The sequence below is a fragment of the Prosopis cineraria genome, unplaced genomic scaffold (genome assembly GCF_029017545.1).
Source record: "Prosopis cineraria cultivar Desert tree isolate PC_DT_omini unplaced genomic scaffold, ASM2901754v1 PC2, whole genome shotgun sequence".
Taxonomy (NCBI): Eukaryota; Viridiplantae; Streptophyta; class Magnoliopsida; order Fabales; family Fabaceae; genus Prosopis; species Prosopis cineraria.
In genome coordinates this window covers 4,885,699-4,907,905 of record NW_026555333.1, presented here as the reverse complement: position 1 = coordinate 4,907,905, position 22,207 = coordinate 4,885,699, and the positions used below count along the sequence as shown (strand labels likewise).

The 22,207-nt window shown below is 33.6% G+C and overlaps 2 protein-coding genes across 6 annotated transcripts; one reads left to right on the top strand and one right to left on the bottom strand.

The window, feature by feature from the left end:
• Positions 1 to 49: 49 nt before the first annotated feature.
• On the bottom strand, positions 50 to 4,303 carry LOC129303024 (kinesin-like protein KIN-4C). Of its 2 annotated transcripts, none has more exons than XM_054942015.1 (12): positions 3,946 to 4,303; positions 3,716 to 3,826; positions 3,525 to 3,641; positions 3,347 to 3,427; positions 3,163 to 3,234; positions 2,974 to 3,067; positions 2,830 to 2,855; positions 1,914 to 1,999; positions 1,638 to 1,700; positions 1,390 to 1,531; positions 773 to 1,222; positions 50 to 492 (listed from the first exon to the last, which is right to left on the bottom strand). In XM_054942015.1, exons 1-12 carry the CDS (start codon positions 4,048 to 4,050, stop codon positions 373 to 375), a joined length of 1,467 nt encoding a protein of 488 aa, XP_054797990.1. In that variant the 5' UTR covers positions 4,051 to 4,303; the 3' UTR covers positions 50 to 372. The 2 variants fall into 2 exon arrangements, with proteins under 2 accessions (XP_054797990.1, XP_054797991.1); XM_054942016.1 differs by having other exon boundaries at positions 1,914 to 1,987.
• Positions 4,304 to 14,152: 9,849 nt separating this feature from the next.
• On the top strand, positions 14,153 to 21,032 carry LOC129303155 (mechanosensitive ion channel protein 2, chloroplastic-like). 4 transcript variants are annotated; one of them, XM_054942263.1, is made up of 15 exons: positions 14,153 to 14,458; positions 14,551 to 14,613; positions 14,808 to 15,016; positions 15,112 to 15,171; positions 15,368 to 15,525; positions 16,496 to 16,619; positions 16,705 to 16,802; positions 16,886 to 16,999; positions 17,631 to 17,691; positions 18,092 to 18,241; positions 18,414 to 18,524; positions 18,717 to 18,884; positions 18,991 to 19,104; positions 19,716 to 19,772; positions 20,052 to 21,032. In XM_054942263.1, the coding sequence occupies exons 3-15, from the start codon at positions 14,939 to 14,941 to the stop codon at positions 20,856 to 20,858; spliced, it is 2,100 nt and encodes a 699-aa protein (XP_054798238.1). In that variant the 5' UTR covers positions 14,153 to 14,458; positions 14,551 to 14,613; positions 14,808 to 14,938; the 3' UTR covers positions 20,859 to 21,032. The 4 variants fall into 4 exon arrangements, with proteins under 4 accessions (XP_054798238.1, XP_054798237.1, XP_054798239.1 ...); XM_054942262.1 differs by having other exon boundaries at positions 14,541 to 14,613; XM_054942264.1 differs by lacking the exon at positions 14,551 to 14,613 and having other exon boundaries at positions 14,952 to 15,016.
• Positions 21,033 to 22,207: the final 1,175 nt, after the last annotated feature.

Sequence of the window (22,207 nt, the reverse complement as noted above, 5' to 3'; positions counted from 1 at the left end):
AAGCCGTCTCATGGTTTATTGTACAACTGTTCGTTGATGGAGGATGAGATAAACAATGAGTCAATGACTCATTTAACTTGAAAATTCCGTGACCAAATCAAAAGGCCCCCAAATTCTCTCAATCACACTTATTAGCGGGAAATTCCCGTATTGTGCCGATTAACTACACGCCAACATTGATACTCGTTTTCAACTCACAGTTAAGGAATGTCATTTCCTTTAAACCAAAGTTCCCGGCAAAATCAATGCGACAACTTAAAAGGGGGAAATTTCAAAACCAAAAAAAAAAAAAAATCTTGTATGCTTCAGGATGATGTGGCCAGCGTCACCAACCAACCTGTTTAACCTTAGGTTTTTAGGCTGTGCGCTGTCTTAATCTTCATCGGTGTGGTTGATACTTTCTGGCAGGGAGTATGGATCCTCGGTAACTAGTTGAATTGTAGGCTTCTTCCCATTCTTTTTCTTGTCTGGTATCTTAGCATTCAAGTCATCCTGTCATGAATTGTCCCACCGATTACTAAACCAGTTACAAAACTGATGACATACAGTAACAAAACGAAGGAAATGAGAGTCAGCGCACATAAAATTGGCGGCAACTGAAATAAAGAGAACGAATATTTTCCTCACGAGGATATTCAGGTTGCCATCAGATACAAGGTTTAAGCAAACACAAGTATGCAAATGGTAATTAAAGGTAAAGCGGAAAGAAAAGAGCGCCCATAGAAAATGAACCGGCAAAACCAGCATGGCAAGGATGGAGATTGGAGAGTACCCGCGAGTTCTGAATGTCACATAATGGCTTCTTTTTGCGTCTCAGGTTGTCCCTAACGGCAGCAGGTTTCTCAAGAAGTGCACTCTCTAGTAGTTTTGCACCTTCAGAAGCGATCATGTTTCCATTGTGTACTTGAATAGCCGAAGCCGAAGCTGTCTTAACATTTTCTGTATTTCCTGATTTTGGTGGTTCATCTGCCGCCATAGGGTTCAGTTCTCTATTTGTGCACTTGAAGCGTGTACAGCCACATGATGTTCCACAACTTCCTCCAGCAGACCGGCATCTGCATTTGTTGGTCTTACACAGTGACTTTTTACTACATGAGCAGCATAGCCCATCAGATTCATCCATCTTCGCCTCTGTTTCACTGGAGAGGTTCATTTCTGGTGTTTTCATTTGTTCATCTAGCTTGTCATGATTACCATCAGAGAAAAGAGGCCGAACCAGATTCTGCACTTCAACAGATATTGCATACAACGTAATTAAACTTTGAAACTCAGATAAACAAAATTCATATTGTCACCTATGGAACAAATCCTTTGATTCAACTTTGGATCATGTGTGTTCGGTGTTCCTAGTTCCTTTAACAGATCTACTGTGAAGTCAGTGGTACAAACCTGCATCTCATTCCTGTGATTAAGCTTCTTTTGTAAACGCAACTGTCTAAGCAGAAAATCTAGGCCATTTACTTGTTCCTTTAGATCTTTAATATCTAAATCTTGCTTCAAACTGTCACAATCTTCATGCTGCAATGGAGGCCTTTGAATAGCAATGGAGAAAGTTGTTGAAAAAATCGAGCAAGGTATAGATTATAGATATATAATGTCGGTAAGTTACAGAAGGAAAACTGAACTCCATTTTGCACCTTAACTTTTCCTGCCTCTGCATCTCAGCCTCTTCTTTCAGCTTTGTTATCTCTTCAGCCATCCTGAGCACACCATAATGTAGAACTCGACGCTTCAACTAATATACTTTTTGAATTAAAATTCATCTCAAAAAAAAAAAATAAAGATGAAATTGATAATTTCATGCTCAAGTTGCCATATAATGTATCAAAATTTTATCATTCATTTTTTTACAATGGATGCTACTCAACGAACACATGAACGAGACGGAAACGGAAGGAGAAATTTAAGCTTACTCTTCAATTTGGGATTCATATTGAGAACATAATTCATGTAAATGTGTTGTGACGTCTAGCTCATGTTCAGTAGCCTGCACCAACCCCTTTAAGGAAGTTATGAAAGGTTGGATCCGAAGACACAAATCTAACCACTGCTACAAATTAATTATGGAATCCTTTGGAGTACATTTCAAACTAACGAACCCTATTGAAAGGCTATAAGAATATAATCCACAAGCATTTTCCCTCTAGAAATTAAACAGTACATTGTAGATCATCGATTCATCTTGCAGGCTGTTAAATTCAGAAATAAGTAATCAAGTAATAATTAATAGGAAGATATCAATTCCAGAACAGAATATTGGAAAGTAAGTTGAAAGAACAAGTTTTATTCAGAAAATATATGCACTGAGGGAGAACAATCTTGACATTCCAAACTTATTTCCAGAATATATCAATTTTTAACAAAATAATCAGTAATTCCTGTCAATTTTTTCAACTATAAAAAGGCAAAACAAGGCACAGTTGATAATTGAGTAAAATGTTGCACTGCAAAGGGGACGAAGCAAGAGAAGTCCTGGATTGCCAAATTTTGATGCAATCCTTAACACAGGTGATGAACCACGTGGCATCCAACTGAACATAGATATCTTAGAAATGGATACATGAGCAAGTGCCACATTGGCTAGTATCACAATCTCACGTAAAGTGCTCACCAGAAAACAAATGGATGTAAAGAGTTTAACGTGAAAATATAGTTTTCCTATGCCACGTACCAGTTTCTCTGCTGTAATAGGCTAATAGATAGGCTAATAGCAAACAGACAGAAAGAAGAGCTGACGCAGTTTATAAGCTACAGCTCGCTACAAATTTATATAATATAATAATATATACAAATATTATTACGGCAATTTTTGTTGGGTTTGTGAAATACCTGACTTGGATTGACTTTCATGGCGCCTACATGAAAACCAAACGAAACAAGTAATTGCCAATTAGAAGGTAAAACTTTTGTGTGTGTGGGGGGGGTGTTTTTTTTAAATTTCTAGAATAGGAGACTGAGTATTGTTCTTCTAACCAGCTGTCCTACTTGATATAGCCTTTCGAGATTCTATCATCTCCCTTAACCGTTTAGTAGCCACAGAAGCTTCTTCTGTCTTGCGTTGCAATACCTGACAACTCAAGGGGAAGTGAAAACTATAAAAATAATAATTCAAATCAGCCTCAAGAAGAGACAGGGGAAAATATGAAAAGTGCATAGACTAACCATTTTAAGTCTCAGATTTGAAGCCAGCAACTTCTGAACCTCATAATCATTTTTTCTTTTCTCTTTCTTAAGCTAATGATGCAGGGGAAAATTTTCATTAGTGTCTCGCTATAGTTCTGGATAGTGGATGCAACATCTAAGTAGTTTTCCAAAACAATTTTTTCTTTACCAATGTGATCATTACCTGAAGAACTTCTTTTTCCAGTGAGGCCTTGCATGATCTAAATTGCACAGACTCTAGCTTCATCTTACATTGCAGTTGAACCTGTATATGAACTCAAACGTCAGTACTCAGAGTAAAAGTGAGATGGAGAAAAACTAAAGTACTTATCGACATATTTCGACACACAAAAACATGGCACCTTCTGAGCCTTTAAAAACTGAATCTCAAATTGGGACTGTTTTGTTGCGTCATCACCTCTTTTCCTTTGGGTTGAGAATTGGGACTGTGAGTTCAGTTTCTTTTTCAATTCTGCAGCCTGTAATGGCATATACTGTAACAAACCATGGTTCAATTACCAGACTCATCTCCATTGTCAAAATCAATGTTCACCTGCAGTTCAAGTGCATTGAGCTTTTGAAGATAATCTTCTTTAAGCTTTTCTAACCCATGGTTAGGAGCAGATGAATCGTTTGCATGTTGCCTCAGTTCCTCAATCTCCATCTGACAAGTCAGGAAGTAGAATTGAATACTTCTAATTATTTTTTAACATCGTCTTAGCAAACAATCGGAACATCATTCAGATCACAGACAAATCTTGATTGATCAAAAAATACACCGACCTCATACGCTTTGTTTTGTCGTTCGAGCTCGCGAATCCTCTCCTCGTACTGTTGCTTTTCATTTGAAGAGGTCGATTGCTTGGATCGCCGATTCGTCTTCTGCATCGTTGTCCCAGAAACCCAAAAAAAAAAATAACGGCAGAATGGAAAGGAAATGAATGTGATTCGAATAACTATGAAACGATCGAAGGAACAAGGAACTGAATGGCAAAATGAAGCTCCTGGAGCAGAAGATTTCTATGACCGAAATTCGAAACGAGTCGTCATGTGCATAGTGCCCTGGCCGGTGCAATTGAAACCTCTGGAGGGAAAGTTGATTGATTCAAATTTTCTGAGGGGGCAATGCAGAAACTGCTGGATGTCTTATTATCATTATTATTATTATTGGGTAGGATAAAGAATACATCCTACTTCTCTCCATTCCCTCCTCACTCTTTGTTTCTTTTCCACTTTTCATTTCAACCATTAAATTGGGCTTAAACTTGGTCATAAATTGTAACATTCAACTTGTCCTGTTCAATGATCGGATCATTGATTAATTTTTTGATTAAAAAGTTATTAAATTTGTTATTCATAACAACTATTATCGCATCTTCACAAAATATTCTTCATAAATTAGTATTTTTAAAAAAATTTTAACACTAGATCAAGCTTAAATTAGGTCCAAAGGTTCACAACATACAACTTGTCCTTTTCAATTATTGGATCATTAATTAGTCACTTAATTAGAGAATTATTAACTTTGTCATTAGAAATAGCTATTTTTACATCTTTACATAACAGTCTTGATAAATTATTGTTTTTGAATTCATTCACCATTGGATCTAGATGAAATGTGGTCAAACGATTCGTGACATCCAACTCGGCATTTTTCAATAGTTGAATCTTTAATTTGTTTCCTCATGTGAAATTTATTAACTTCGTCCTTCGTATGAAATTTAACCTAGAACCCTGGACTTAATAAAGAATCCTTATGTAAATAATGAATTGTAGAGGTTCAAAGTGAGTTTAGCTACACTCTTGGGGGTCTAATGAATTTAATAAAATTAATGGAAACTCTAAACTAATTAACATAATAAGTCTGGAGTGTTATGTTAGATCATGGGTAATGTTAGGTATATACAAATTCCCAGTAATAACAAACTCTATAATGCTAACTATAGATTAATGTTTTGTAGCTATTGTATGTGATTGAGGACCTTGTGGAAACATGCTTTGAGTGCACATTTTGATTAACTCAAGGGGTGGAAGTAACCAAGAACTCAAATCCCATCATATATTAATTCTAACATTTATTATATATTCTTATAAATAATGTTTTTGAGGAAAAAGGTGTAAGTATGATTTATGTGTATGTGTGCGCACACAAAAGATGTATGCATATGTGATTTATATGTTACAAACGTGAGCGATAAACTAGAGTATTGAATGTAATAAAGAAAACATAACTTTAAATCCATACACTTTGTTCGCCTTTTGTTATAAGTTCCTACACTTTTTTTTGTATTCTAAGTCTCTACATTTTTATTTTTTGATATTCTAGGTTCCTCCTAGATCTTTATACTTTATTCATACAGAGACTTAGAACACCAAAAAATAAAAGTGCAGGGGCCTAAACACCAAAAAAATGCAGGAAATTATAACAAAATGCCAACAAAATGCAAGAACCCAAAGTTATGTTTTCCTTATATAATATAGTATTGAATTATTGTGAAATCATGAATTATTATGAAATTATGAATTATTGAAAAATATGTGATTTGCATATGTGGTAAAATTGTTAAAAATGTTAGAGTGGCATAGTCATAAATATGGTGTACATGTCTGACGTAGATGGGTGGGAGTTCACCCTGTGATTTGAGAGAATATATTTAAGTTACGTGGCATGGACAATGTTTGGGTAATGCCTATAATTGTTTAGTTGTGGCACCAACTCTAACAGGGTTAGGAGTGGTTCTACCCTAGCTGATGAGACTCATTCTAGGAGTAGGTATGTGTACTTGTTATTGTATGACACCTTGTGGACTAGGAAGTCTATAATCTAAGTTTTAAGATTGGTGGCTGGGTTAGCCCTTAAATATTGGGAAGCTTGAGGTGAGTCAAGATATCTAGATTTAATTATGTTACTTGGTAGCCTGTAGACTCAATTAAAAAGAATATGAAGGTTATAAGGTAGCAGATGATCATGCATGCATATTTACATGAGTATATGATGTCATATATAAGTATTTGGTATTATATGAGAATATGTGGTAATATATGTGATCTTGTGGTGTTAGGGTATGAGACTGTTTTGCTTTTACAGCCTTAAATGATGTTTGAATATGTGCTAGAATTTAGAAATTCTTTGATTATTGAGATGTTTATCTCACTCCTCGTTGTTAATATTTTTACAAGTAATGCTTCGTAGGTGCAAAGGAGAAAGAAACCAGAGGCACAAAATCAGTAATTGCTTGAAATGCTTTAGTATATATGTGCAGAGAATTTATATTATGTATATTTATATATTGTCAACTAGGACTATCAATGCATATTAATTGTAAGTACGTTTTTTCTATGGATTAAAGTAGCTAACTCTTTGAGTATAAACCTATAAGGGCCATGGTTAGTTAGCTAAATAAAAGAGGAATTTATGATTATGTTTATCAAATGAGAAGTATTATAGGATCACACTGAGGTGTGGATTGTAAGATAAGCAGTGCAATATTGTAAACTCCCTTAGTTAAACTGTGCCATGAGGCTAGTTGAGAGGATTAAATTATGTTTTGCTTTGCTTGTACAAATGCTAATTATGCAAAATGTTTATATTAGTATTTTAAACTGGGTATAAGTCCAAGATAAAGCTAATGAATGTTGAAACAAGAGTCGAATGTTTATGATGACTTTTGAATTGTTTAGTACATGCTTTCGTGTAGTTATTTACTTTGTTTTAAAAGTTTTGAACTCAATGTTTTTAGTTAATGGTTTTAAAATTTGGATCCAACTTCTAAAGAGTTTTGTAATAAAATTGAAATTAACTTTTTTAACCTTGGTCATTCTTAATCATCATAGATGGCGAGTGTCAATGGGTTAATGGTAAGTAGGTGCTTACATATCTAGCCCCAAAACTAACTTTCATTAGTTTATTTAGCTGCCATTAAGATTAATAATCATTGTGATTAGCTTAAGCTTGATTATTTAATATTAAGATTCACCCTTCATTAATTGTATCTAATGTTGCTAACCACCAAAACTCAGGTATAAAAGCCTTAAATAACTCTCAAACAATCTATTTAAATCACTTTAATGGTTGTAGCTCAACCATCAATTTAGGCATCACTTCTTAAGGCTATAAACTAGAGAAACAAAGTGAAAAGAGGTAGGAGAAGAAGGAATAAAACTTACCCAATGTTGTATGAGCTCCAAAATGCTTTAAAATGACCCAAACATGAAACCCTAGTAGAGCATGTCGTCTCTCTCTCAATTTCTCTCCCATAATTCTCTAAAACCTATCATTTTGAATGACATTCAAGTTTTGAATTCTGTTATGCTCGTTACAGAATGAACAACCCAAAACGGGCAACTCTACTTAAGCTCAAATTCTTAGGCCTAACTCAGCCTAATAGCATCAAAAGCCATATTCTAAACCTTCAAAGGACCCAATAGGCCCAAATGGCGATCAAAACCTAATTATGAATTTCTAATTATCCTAATTGATTAATTAAACCACCTAATCAATTAATTTGAGTTTTTAAATTAATTTTAGGATGTTACACTATTAATTGGTGATCTTCCTTTTGGAGGAAAAGTTGTTATGTTTGGTTGAGACTTCAGGCAAGTCAAACCTTCTTGTTATTCCAAGTGGGTCAAGGAAAAGACATTATTTTGCTATAATTAACTCTTTGTTCCAAGATGATTATCAACTTTTTACACTAACAACAAACATGAAACTTATAGCAATAAATAATTGAGCATCTATCAATGCTCTTTGGATTTTACTGACTAGATTATCTTAATTGGTGATGGAATTACTGTTAAGTCTAATAAAAGATTTTTGGATATTAAGATCCTGATTGATTTGTTACTAGATGGTCAAATAATTCAATAAAGTCTATTGTTAATTCAACTTTCTCGAATTTCTTTACCAATATATATAATTCTTCATATTTTAAAGATAGGGTTATATTAACTCCTATGTTAGTTGTGGTTGAAAAGTAAACAAGTACATATTATCCCTATTCCCCGAAGAGAGAGTTGTATACTTGATCTATAATAGTGCTATTAAAGATGATGGGGACATGAATTCACTTAATGACTTGCACTCTATAGATATTTTAAATTAAATTACAATGTCAGACCTCTTGATTTATAAAATAAGGCTTAATTATTTTAACGTGAACTAGAACATTAATAAGTTTATATGATTGTGAAATAGTACACGTCTTATAGTTACCTGAGCTGGAAAACATGTTATTAAAGCTCAAAAAAATGTCAAGATCAACTACAAATATGAAAGTATGTATACCATGTATTACTATATGTCCATATAATTAAGGTTGCATTTACTATAAGAAGGAGGCAGTTTCTTATTACGTTGGCCTTTGCAATTCTCATTATGTACATGCCTCATCTTATTTTCACTCATAATCAATTATATGTTATTGTTTCTTATGTTCAAAGCATGGAGGGTTTTAAAATATTGGTTATTGATAAGGATGATCGCTCTAAAGATATAACCTTTAATATCATTTATAGGGAAATTTTCAATAATCTGATTTAAATGATTATGAATTTTTATTAATCTACTTCCCATTGTATCCGGTTACACCATATGCATTTAGTTTTTACCATTTGCTTTACTCTAATATGCATATTTAATATTAATGATAATAATTACATAACTCCATTACATGTAGGATGATGAGAAGGTGTTTATGTAACATCATAGAAATTTAACCTTGATTAACTAAGCCTAGTTAGGATAATTAAGTGAATTAAGGTAATGCATGGCTAGAAGGGTTTAATGAGTAGTTTTGGTTGTAGTTTCAACCTTAAATTCTGGTCTGAAATTAAGTTGAGTCACTTGAACATCAAAAAGTGAGAAAAATCTAAACTAGTTTTGTGACACATGTCACGACGTGTAGCACATCCATCACGGTGCACAAATAACCATTAGTAAAAAGAAATCTCTCTGTGTCATGTGCTGTGGCATATGGTGCGTGTGCCATAGTGCATGGTCAATTTTTGACAATAAAAGGAGTGAAAATTAGTTTGAAAAATAAAGAGAAAAGGGGAGTTGAGCGAGAGAAAGAAAGAACATGATTGTGGCTATGCTAGGGCTTACTTTTAAGGAAGATTTATGATGTTTAGAAGCTTATTAAAATCAAAGGTAAGTATATTAAGCTTCCCTCTTCCATTTTCTCAAGGTTTGACTTAAGAAGTGATTTTCATTTCATAATAGTTATGTGTCAAAATTAATTGACTTGAATAGACTTAATAAGAGTTATTTAGACTATTTAAACATAATATTAATGGGTTGGTAAGTGGTTGGGTGTAAGAGGCCATAAATGGCCAAAATTACATTAATGAGGGTTGTTGAAAGTTTTTAATGGTTATTAATAGTGGTTTAATAGCTCATTGATAATAATGTGAGTTAAGGAAACCTAGCAAAGCAAATAGGTATGATTGGAAGTGAATTTATGATCTTGGTAAGTCGAGAATATTGAGTTAGTATTGAGATTTATCCCAAAGAGAATATGATTGATGAATAATTTAATTAATTGTAGATATAATCACTCTAGGACACCATTCAAGCTTGAGGAATGTTTTAAAGTGTTAATAATTAAAAGGTAAACCTTTTACCTTTTAAAAGTTTGAGGTAATTAAGAGAAAATTTATCTTGTATAATTGCTTGTTAATTAATTATTTGTTAAATTAAATTGTTGAAACTTTTGTTAGGTTTTTGTAAACCCAATCATGTAAATTTTGGCATGTTATGTGATCAGTGAAATGCTTCAAACGTGAAAATAAAATGTATGTTAAACATGCATATTTGAGGCGTGAGCAACCATGTATATATATTTGAAAATGAATAATGAGATGTGTGAAGTATGATGGAAATGATTTTATGTTATGATGTGATAGTTGTCATTAGTTTTGCATACTACATGTCAATGTGTGCATGACATGATCATTATGGTGGGAATTCGCTAAAGGTGAGGAGTAGTATTAAATCCACGTGATAATAGTGACTTACAATTGGAATTGAAAGTAAGCCGACTACTGACCGTTGAAATTGGTAGGTAGCCCCCATGGTTTAGAAGGGATTATCCTACTTGTTTTTCAAAGGACTCAAACCTAATTAGTCTTTATTGATTCATAAGGAAGCTAAATTAAGGCTACGACACCTCGTAATTATTAGTATTAAGGAAAATGGCATATCATAAGTAAGTGAGATAGCCTTATCCAGGCAGCTTCTCATGAGTAAAAGGCTTGGTTAGTTCGAGTTAATGGATATAGTCACTAAATAACCACTGATTTTATGTTGGAGGTATCAAGAGGATATAAGGTTGGCACTGATCATGTCTTACATATTTTCTTAAAAAAATAATAGCTGTATGTTTAAATTTAATAGTAGGAGTGAAATTACTCCAACTTTAATTGTTTAAGGTTCAGAATGTATCAAATTAAAGTTTGAAGTTCAAATTGTACCTAGACCTATAGTTTAAAGTTCAAATTGCACATTAACCCTTAAGTGAATTAGTTGCTTCATTGAATATCTTATGAATTCTAATTTTGAAAAAGTTCTGTTGATGCTATCAACCCTTGATTGCTTGTTAATTAAGATCTAATTTAGGACATGAGTTTGATTTGATGCTTGCATTTGAAAATGAAATATGAAGATTTGTTTCATGCTGTTTCAGATATTGAAACTTCATGCTACACAATTTTTACCCCTTCATATGATTATAGAAAAGAAAGCATGATGGAGATGAATATCTTATTGATGTACACGAACACAAGAAAAGTAAGGTGATGAAGTGGAAGCTTTGTCATTGGATAAGTTACCATTTGTTTGTTACGTTCTCTTGATTCTTTATACATTAATACTTCTTGTAGCTTCTCCTTGTCTATTTATTAAGCTTTCATTTATTTTATTTTATTGCAGCATAAGTGCTCAAAAGATTAATGAATTGGGAGCAATAAAGGCAGTTGGCTAAATGGTCACTTACTAAAGTTCACTTCTTTTTCTTGTGTGATTATTTTCTCATGCAAAGTTTGAAGGCGTCTTTGACTTGAAATTATCAAAATTCTTGAGGTACTTACTACATTTGCCAGAATATTAAGTTTTGTTTCTGTTGTTTCAGCACGTTTATCTATTTTAGAGTTGTCTTTTATTTTAGAAATGGTGGCGGTTGATCATGCATCTTCAATTCCTTTTTCACGAGGGTCCGAAGCATTAACTTTGTTTATTGTTTACATCATTTGTTTCACGATAGAGTTTGCTAATTTTTCCGCTATTCATTAGATTCTTAATTGAAGTAACTGTGAACAAATTTGTGAACCGAGCAGCAAGATTTAAAATTTTTGGTACTTTGAAACAAACAATGGAAAGTGGAGAATGGGTTGGCAATCATGAATCCTCATTTACAAACTATTCCAACATGAATTTAACTATCCCTGTTATGATTCTGACTTATAATTTATTGACTCCCCTCCCGCTAAGAGTAAGAGTGAGGAAGGAATGCTATGTATTCTGGAATTTGGGTAGTCTAGCTGTTTCGTACAGGGCTGTATTGTCATGTGTCTGAAGATTTTAGGATAGAAGAGGCTAATATGTGTAGAGTACTTTGTTATCTGATAAAGAGAACTTCAAAATTTTGACGTTGACATTACACCAAAGATTATAGAAATTCTTGTCATGTATCATTAGTCTTGGTATCAAAGATTCAAGGGGATATCATGGACAAAAATATTCTTTAATATATGAAATTTTAATTATCAAGCTTATTTAAACTGTAATTTATATAGTCTTGCTGCAATTTATATGGTCTAGCAAGTGCATCAAAGACAATATTGGCATCCAATTCATTTCATATATATTTTTTATGAGATTTGGCCAGAATCTTTCTTTATGTTTGTCCACTTTTTAATTATTAACAAACAACCATATTTGTTGCATTCTTTACAAATGATAGTAGCTTATATGACGATGGAAGTGCAAAACAATGATATAATTCTTTTGCTATCTCAGTTTAGTATCAATCTTTGAATCTCTGATTGAAAAACTAATGCAATATTATCCAAGTTAGAAATTACAATGTGATTATGTATTAAAATTCTTCAGTATTCCAAGAAATATTTGAGAACTTTGAAAATAGATTATAATTTTTTTAGTTATACTTTATATTGATTATTTGCTTAAACTTTTGTTTATGGTTTGTACTTCTCCATCAAAAGTAATTACAATTATGTCATTCACATTTATCATTGTTTAATTGGTCACAAATTAATGCAATTAAGCTAAAGACCACATTTAGTTAAAAAAAAAAAAAACTAGACAGCATATCAACGTGTTAATTTCAAATACATGGTATGTAACAACAACTAAGTTATACAATATAGTTCACCCAACAAAAAAGTAAATCTAAAGACATATAAATTAATCTAATTAAATGATATCTCGCTCGTGCATTGCACGGTACAAGGCGAGGCACTAATTATAATATTAACCGACGTAGAAGCCTTGGTAAAATAATTTCGTAAAACTTTCCACACCAATCATCAAGATAGAAAGTAAGTGGTTTTACATTGATTTCTTTGCTTCTTGGACTGGTGTGAAATCTCACGGAACAACGTACTTTATTTTATTACCAAGCAAATTATTCCTAGTTATTATTGTTCACTATTTTTGTTTATTCAAATTAAAAGAAAGTATGTAACAAAAAATATTAAAGGAAAGTGACGTCGCCTTTTCCTTCAAGGAATTATTGCACGTGATTGATTGGGACACCAACCTTTCGCGCACTCTAATTATCATCCACTCAATTCGGATTTTTCTGCTTCCTTTTTACAAACACCACCCCCCCAAAAAAATTTTTTGGCCGAGACTTTTCTGCTTCCTGAATCTTAAATATTGTACTAATAATACAAGCTGTATGGCTTAAGTAGAAAAAGATTAAAAAAATTATTTATGATCTTAATAAATATTTAATTTTAATGAAATAATAGGAATATAAAGTTGAAGCAGTAGATATGAAAATGTTGAGCCAGATATGTAGTTATACATATAAAGATAAAATTTGAAACAAGTATATATGAAAAAAAAGTGAATGTAGCACCTATCGAGAGAAAAATTATATAAAATCATTTAAGATGATTTGGATATGTATAAAAAAGACTGTGAAAGGTACCAGTAAAAAGAGTAAAATAAATAATTTTAAATCCTATTAAGAGGGAGGGGTAAAGAAATGCCAAAGAGAATACTAATAAAAGTTGTTGATCAAAACCTCATAATTAACAACATTCCTATAAATTTGATAAATGATAAAGCAAATGTCATTATACAATTCATGTAATTGACTCCACCTAATGAGATAAGATTTGTTATTGATATTACGTATTCCCCCCATTTAAAAATATAAGGCATTTTTAAAGAGTTAAATGTTAAAAAATGTAAGGTATTTTTAGTTTTTCGAGATGTAATCATTATCTTTTTAAAAAAAATGTCCCCATTAATAATGACTTTATATTTATTGTAGGTTGTTTAATAGGGGTGAATATAAAAAGATATGATTAGTTTAAAAGTAGATAACTATTTTATTAAGAGGTGAAATTCAGTTAAAATGGCTTATATTTTTAAAATTTTGATCTCTTTTACTAACTTTGCTGGTGGTGACTGTGATAAGTTTTTGAATATTAATAAAATTGACTTTTAAAAAAACTTAATTCATCCATTCTTTTATTTTTTTTCTTGAAGACAAATTATCAAATAAAAAAAATATACAGACACACACATGTATAATATAAAAAAGTTGACTGAAATCAGTTAAAAAAAAAAAGGTTGACTCGAAAGCGGGGGGAGGCGCGCAAGACACGCATGCCGTGTACATTAGTTATCATCTCCCAGCCGCCACATAAATCCACGACTTCGTTGGTAAAAAAAAAAAAAAAAATCCCACAACTTCAAAATCCGCGGGTGATTCAAGTAAGAGCCTAATTAATCCGAAATCGAGATTCTTGATTGGACCACGCAGAATAAACTCGTGAATTGGCGCAGGTTAGAAGGAGGTCAAGCCATCCGCGTCAGGCTTGTTTTTCTTTAACCTGCTCGCGACTCTAAAATATCAGAGGCCATTGCGGATAAATCATTTGGAAATTTCCACCATTTGTTGCTGCGAGGCCATCTTCATCTTTCTTGCTCTTGTTTATAATTTTTTTTTCCTCGCAGCATCTGTTCCCAATTTCCTTGGAAGTAGCTTGCCCGGGAAATTTCTTCAATTTCCAGGAAGTTGGGAATTCCAGGAGCAATCAGGTTTTTTCTTCTTCCTTTGAAAGCCAGTTCTTAATTTTTAATCAAGTGATTTGCAACTTATATGTGTATGTATTTCTTGAAGAGTTCTTTAGGACGTTGAGTGACGTGCTGATGGATGATTTATGGATTCTGCCCCGAATATGATGAGCTATTTTGTATTAACTTAGGGTTTTCGTTTTTCAATGCAACTGCAAATCACTTGGCTTAGTTCAGTTTGCTGTGAAATTGTCTTGAGACCAAAAATCACATTTTCTTATTACTTTCGCTTCCAAAAGATGGGGGAAAAAAGGCTTGCGATCAATTTATATATTTCCTTCTCGTGCTAAAGCCATTACTCTCTCTCTTTCAGGTGGACTTCTGCGTTCCCCTATAAAAACTTTCTGCTACGTCGATACACTAGCTTTGGGTTAAATGATCTACTGGTTTCGATCTGGGATATGATATTTTGCTCATTGCCTGACCTCCTACTTCATTTCAATAATGGCCTATCTAGGTTCAATGCAGCTGTCTCACGACATTATGGCCTACGATAATAGGGGATGCTGCAGTTTTCATCGTGTATGTTTTCATTTTGATCCCCCCGGGGGAGATGTCCTTAGTTTTCCTGTTTGTTTGGACTAGAATGCTGTTTTCATTTCCGTTTTCCTTGACAGAAACCAACGGGCGTTGGTCGATTACATTTGGTTACCATCAATCTTTTGCCTTATGCTTTGGTATGGTTTTCATTTTCATGGATTAAAAATTCTATTCTTTCCGATCTCTGGTATTTTTTGGATGTATCTATCTATTAAGTTGATATTTATTGGCTAGACTTGCTATTTCCTGTCAGTTTCATTTTTATTGCTCTTTCTGTATAGTTGTTGTTTCGTATTGAAGTGTTGGATTTGGATTCATGGTATGTGTTAACAGAGGCGGGATTCTTTAGCTCTCCATCTTTTAAGTAAAGTACATGCCCCACTAAGGCCCGTTCCTACAAGATGTAATGTTTTATTGTGTCGTTCCATATTGACGCCAGGCGGAGGGAGTTGGACCCCACTATTGAAATCTGCTTCTGTCATCTTTAAAAGGTCCCCTCTCTGATTCTCCTTTCTTTTGTGGAAAGTTTTGACATATTATTGACATGCCTCTGCATAGATGAATGTGAATTGCAAGATATATCCTCTCTCATTGAGCAATAAAATTTAAGTTTGTTAAGATATGCACCTTTTACTTTTTAAGTTAAACTTCCTCCTTAATGCTATTCTATTTCCTATAACTAATAATGTGGAATCATGTATATGCAACGGGTATTTTTGGCATGCATTATGCTTTCCATAAACATAGTTGTAGTGTAAAAAACGTCTTTAATAGTAGACTTTTTTTGATACTCCCTCTGGTCCTACTTATAAGTCGCTTTTACATATTTCATTAGAACCAAACAAAACTTTGAGCATCATTAATCTTGTTTTAAAATTTGATAAATTTCTACCTCTACCTCTTAATAAGGATAAAAAGAATTATTTTTAATAATTTTTTGTAACACTTAATAAGGGCATAAAGGTAAAGATAAACATAAAAAATAGTGAAGTGCTTTATAATTAGGATCAAAATTAATCTTTTCTCTCTGCCACAAATAGGACCAAAGGAATATCTTGTTTACTTCTAGTTGATTCTTCTCTCCAAGCACTGCTCTGTTGTCAGTAATTTAGCGTTGCACATGCCATTAGTGCATACTTAGTTCTGTGCTCCCTGCTGCTTATCTACCTGTTTTATGGTTTGTATTAGAGATACTCGTTGTTGGTAACCTTGGACTTCATCTTTTCGAACACAGTTTCTCTCTTTCCTTTTTGTGTTGGTGGAGGAACAGGTAGACATTTGGCAGTTACTGGACTGAGAATCTAATTTGATTAGTATTTGAACTTGTAATCGTTATTGTTAAAAACTTTGCGTCAGCTGGGGTTATTTTATTGTTGTTCTTGTTGTGTGTCTTCTTCCTTTTTGTCTCATTATCATTGAATATGTCTCCTTAAAATTATTTTTTTAAAATATATGATGCAGATCATATGATGCTTTGCAAGGAAGCCCTGTCACAACTCAGTTGATGCCAGCCCTTGGTGTCATTGTCTTTGCTGTTTGTGGTCTTGAGCCTCTTTTGCGTCTATGCAGGATTATATTTCTCCAAGTTGCTACCATCTATTCTTATCAGTTACTTATGATTTTGTCTAAATCTGATTGAGCACTAATACTGATTAATTGATTTTTTTCAGAGGAATGATAATAGTTGGAAGAAAAGTAGTTCACGTTATGTTATGACTTCTTATTTTCAGCCTTTGCTGCTGTGGACTGGGGCTATGCTCATCTGCAGGTTTTGGTTGGATTGACTGTAATTTATGATCCACTTTTAGATCCCAGTCCTGTTGGTATTAACTACAGCATTAATTGTTTCAGGGCATTAGATCCACTAATCCTACCATCAGAAGCCAGCCAGGCAGTGAAGCAACGGCTGCTGAATTTTGTGAGATCTTTGTCAACTGTGCTTTCATTTGCTTACTGTTTATCAAGGTAAATTTGATTTCTGGCTAAATTATATCATTTGAAATTGACAAATCAACTAAGTTGTTATTCTGTATCTTACAAAAACATGGTTTTAATTTTTTATATTGTTGGAATAATTTTTCACTTTAAAAAAAGATACGGTTAGATGTTCCTATATTGTTTTGGAATTATTGTTTTATGCTGACTGCTTAGTTTGTTTCAGTTTCCTGCTAGTGTCAATTGTAAAAGTATTAGGCTTGTTTGAAACTGTTTTTGCTTTATTGTTTTGAGAACTGACATTTTATAAAACATATTCTGAAAACAAAAAAATAATAAAAATAAGTGTTTTTCTCATTCTCCCTTATTCTCTAGAACAATAATCCCAAATACTTAAAATATGTTCCCGTTTTTCTATTCTCCAGAACAACATTTTTTTTTTTGTTTTCTAAAACACTTTTTGAAAATATATTACCAAACAAATTTTTTTTTTATCTTGGAAAACAGAAAACTGTTTCCAGAACAAATTGTCAAATAGGCCCATAGTATTATGTGATTTCATTTTAAACTTTTTCTTTGTGTTGCTCTATCTTGCTAATTGTACTAGGTTCTATGTCTTATTTAAATTATAATGTTGTGTGGTTGTGCTTCTTGATTTCAGCGTGATTCAACAAGCACAAAAATTCTTTATGGAGGCGAATGAATCCAGTGATGCAAGAAATGTATGTTTCTGTTATGTTGTGTTTTTCCCTGCCTTATCATGACTTTATTGTTTGTTGTTTGCATTTTGCTGTAATACTACTGATGGGTAAGTTATTTTTGTTATGAGAGCATTCAATTGAATGTTAAGAAGGGCTTTTATGAGACAAAGAAAGATAAGGAACGTAATTGTCCTTTGGAAAATATTAAGTTGATATTATGAATAATTATTTACGGCTGGTTTTTCAGTTTATGGATGTGGTCTAAGATCATATGATTCTTTTCCTTGATTTCTGTTTTGGATTGTTTGGTAAGGGAGTCTCAACTTCCATTGTTCTTGACTTCCTTTTCTTGGCTCTTTAGAGCATTTCTTAAGTGTAAAATCAAGCATCATTCAAGAACACATTGTACTTTAAATGGCAGATGGGCTTTGATTTTGCGGGGAAAGCTGTATATACTGCTGTCTGGGTTGCTGCCGTATCATTGTTCATGGAGCTTCTAGGTTTTTCCACACAGAAGTGGGTAACTGCTGGTGGTTTGGGTACAGTATTGCTCACACTAGCTGGCCGTGAGGTATAGCATAGTTTCTTTGATATTGTTTGTTGGAATGGATGGTTCAGATCCTCTTTCTCTTGAATTTCATCTAATTTTATATGACAAAGTCATCTATAGCATAGTCATTATCAATTAGATGGATTCTTCTTGTTTTCTGCCGTTCTCACTTCATGTGTTTCTATGCATTCAGATATTTACAAACTTCCTTTCCAGTGTAATGATTCATGCAACCCGGCCATTTGTTGTAAATGAGTGGATTAAAACCAAGATTGAAGGATATGAGGTTTCTGGTATAGTAGAGGTTTGTACCTAGCTTATCCTTACCATGTCATTTTTAAAATATAGAATTAATAATGCTGTCCAATTTATTTTTCCATTTTGACCACATTTTTGTGAGTCTGACAAATTGAAGTAGTTGTGTTAATAGTAGATTTTCTTTATTATTTATCTTTAATTGTAATAAGATGTGGTCAAAATTCCATATTTTCTCCAGCATGTAGGTTGGTGGTCACCAACAATTGTGAGAGGTGATGATCGTGAAGCAGTCCATATTCCTAATCACAAGTTCACTGTCAACGTCGTGCGGAATCTTACACAGAGAACTCATTGGCGTATCAAGACTCACCTTGCTATTAGTCACTTGGATGTTAACAAGATTAATGTGAGCAAACTTTAGCTTATTTGTTTGTGAACTTGTTCCAGCTCTTTCCAATGAGTATATTTTCATCCAAAACTAAGGTTGTTTCATGACTATCGTCTTTATTCAGAATATTGTTGCTGATATGCGCAAAGTTTTGGCCAAAAATCCTCTGGTGGAGCAACAAAAGTTGCACAGAAGGGTTTTTCTTGAGCATGTCAATACTGAAAATCAGTCTCTTATGGTAAATATCTGATTTGTTCATTTGTTTGTGAAATAAGCATAAAAATTCCATTATCTTGTTTTTTCCACTACTTTTGACTTTTACTTTGCCGCTTCTGGTATGTTCTGTACTGGGTGGAGAGAAAGATGGCATTTGGATAGTTTCTCGTAGCTGTTTTTCTTATCTTTCTATTTTACTATAGCATTCACTTGTCCGTTTTGGAATGAAACTTTGAGTTTATCATGTACTTTTGGTGTCAGACAAATTAGTCATCAAAATTTATACCTGTAGGTTTAGTTTGTTGCCACTGTTAGTCACTCAGGTGTCTGGCATCTATAGTTAACCTCATAATCTGCTTGGCAATCATGCTTGTACCACATTGCTTATAAAAGTGCTTCTAAATTCCTATTTGTCTTCTCCTGTGGCCAAAGGTTTTTCAATTCTGCGTGTGCTATGCTAGATTAATTTACATCAAATCTCTAAACTTGAAGCATCTGAAGTAGATTTAATTCTGTTCCCCAACCCCCACCCAAAACGAAAAATTATCCCTCTCCCCTTCCTCTCTGTTAATACTTGTTTCTGTTTCTCTGTGATCACCCCTTTTTATCTTATGAATGATTTTCTTGTTGCAGATATTAATATCTTGCTTTGTTAAAACTTCACATTTTGAAGAATACCTCTGTGTCCAGGTAATATGAACTCAAATGGTATGCTTTATACCTATCAACATATTTATAAATGTTAATATAAAGATTCTTAAATCTAGTTTTCGTTATAGTATTGTTTTAGATTCCCTTTATTTGTGGGTTTTCATGTGCCCTGTAAAAAGGATTTGGACCCAAATATCCCTGTTGTCAACCAATTGTAATGCTGCATTTCTGTATATTAGATTATTATTCTTTTACTGTGTTCAAGTTATTCTGTTTGGGTAGTGGATGAATGTCTCTTGTTTACTTGAAATAAAACAGGAGGCCATCCTTTTGGATCTTCTGAGAGTTATTAGTCATCATCGAGCCCGGCTAGCCACCCCCATCCGCACAGTCCAGAAAATATACAGTGAGGCTGACTTGGAAAACATACCATTTGGCGACACCATTTTTACACGCCCCAGATCAGCAGGAAATCGCCCATTTCTACTGATAGAGCCACCTTACAAAGTTAATGGTGAAGATAGAGCCAAGGCTTCTACTCGTTCAACACGTCCAAGTGAAGAAAAGGATGCCAAAAGTGATGAAACATTATCTGATTCCAAAGATGACAGTTTTGCTGCAACATCAACATCCAGTCCAAACTCCAGGGATAAATCAAAGTCAATCTCTGAAGCACAAACACAGAATATGGGTTCTGATAGTACCGTCCAGAAGACATCCAAAACCACGCAGCCCAAAAAGGAAAGTGCCGGAGATGCAGGAAAGGGGATTGCTTCCCCTGTAAATAAAGATGTTGCTCAAAGTTCGGCCCCTGAAAATTCTTCTGCTTCTTCCCTTGAGCCTGGGGGAAGGGGAGACACCACTCCTGCTACATCTTTACAGGCAAAGCAGGACGAAGACAAATATGCTGTATCCTCCTCACCAGCCAGGCCGGCCTTGGAAGAAAATATTGTTCTTGGTGTTGCCCTAGAGGGCTCAAAAAGAACTCTTCCGATTGACGAAGAGATGACTCCACCTCCAATCCCCACAGAGGCACAGGAATTTGCAGCCCAAAGAAATGGAAATGGACCTGCTAGCAAGGATAAAAAGGATGGTCAAATTTCTACCAAGCAGCCGAGTGACTAGTTGGACTCCCGTTGTAGATGCTGATGTTCAAGCATGTGCCTTAGATCCAGCCATTTTTTAGAAGCTGGCATTGTTGTGCATTGAATTACCGATAGCTGATTGACCGTGTATGTACATAATTGTTGATTCAAGGGATGGATGCCAATAAGAAATCCAGAATCTTTTGCCCTCTTCTGGTATGGCGTTAAACGAGAGTTGAAAGGTTCTGATCCGTTGATTGGGGCACCTTTAAGGATCCGGTGCATGGATATGCCTCATTATAGATGAAGTGAAATGCGAAGGCTAGAGGGAACCGAGTAACGTCGAGGTTGACATTGGTACTCGAATCTCATGCAAAGGGTTCGGGGTGACCACGATTGCTAAGTGAAAACACCAAAATTTGTATGTTCTAAAAAAGATATTTTTTTTTTACCATCATAAAAAAGATATCACGTAAATGATAAAATGGCATGACAGAAGTATAAAATTATTTATAAAAGTCATCAGGCGTTCAAGAATTTGAATATTTTACAAAAACTTCATATTTCAAACATTTTGTGAAAATTAATTTTTTCCCTAAAGACATTGTAAAGAAAATAACGCTAAATTCGATAGTTTTGTTAAAAGATTGAATTGATATCCGGTCAAATTTATCTTAAGTTGACTCTTACATTAAATCTAAATTCTTCTCCACTTCCACGACCATGAATCGATGTCACAAAAATATTTTCCGTGAGGCGCTCGCAATCGTGGGTCGCCGGACCACAAGCGCTTCAACAGGGGCGTACCCACGTTGATTGTAAGGGGGGCCAACTGGCCATGCTCCACGCCTCAGCTTGTATAAATTAAGGAGTGGGGCTTGTTTGGTTGTGGGATGGGGTGATGTGGTGGGGAGCCAAAGTGGAGATTGATGAGATGGAGGTTTAATAAGTATCCATGTATACATTTTTTTTTTGGATATATATTAATATCCCTTTATTCTTTCAAGTAAATCATTTCAAATACCACATTTTTTTATAAGAGGTCAAATACCACATAATATTTAATGTATAAATTGAGAATTTGCATTAATATAGGCTTTTTTATTTAATTTGCTTAAAATATTAGTTAAGATTATTCTATGTCTGCCAAATATTTTTAAAACTTATATCTTATATATATTGATTTAATTTATTTATAAAATTTGAATATTTATCCTGTTCCCTCCAAATCATCAACATCTAGTGGTGCATAATTTTACATAATTTATTATTGAAAAAAACCTAGGTATTAAATTTATATATTTAATGTTTTTTTTCAATCAAATAAGTTGGATTTTAAATTTAAAAAATAAAAAATATTAATGATAAGAAAGAGTTATAGGTTAAGTG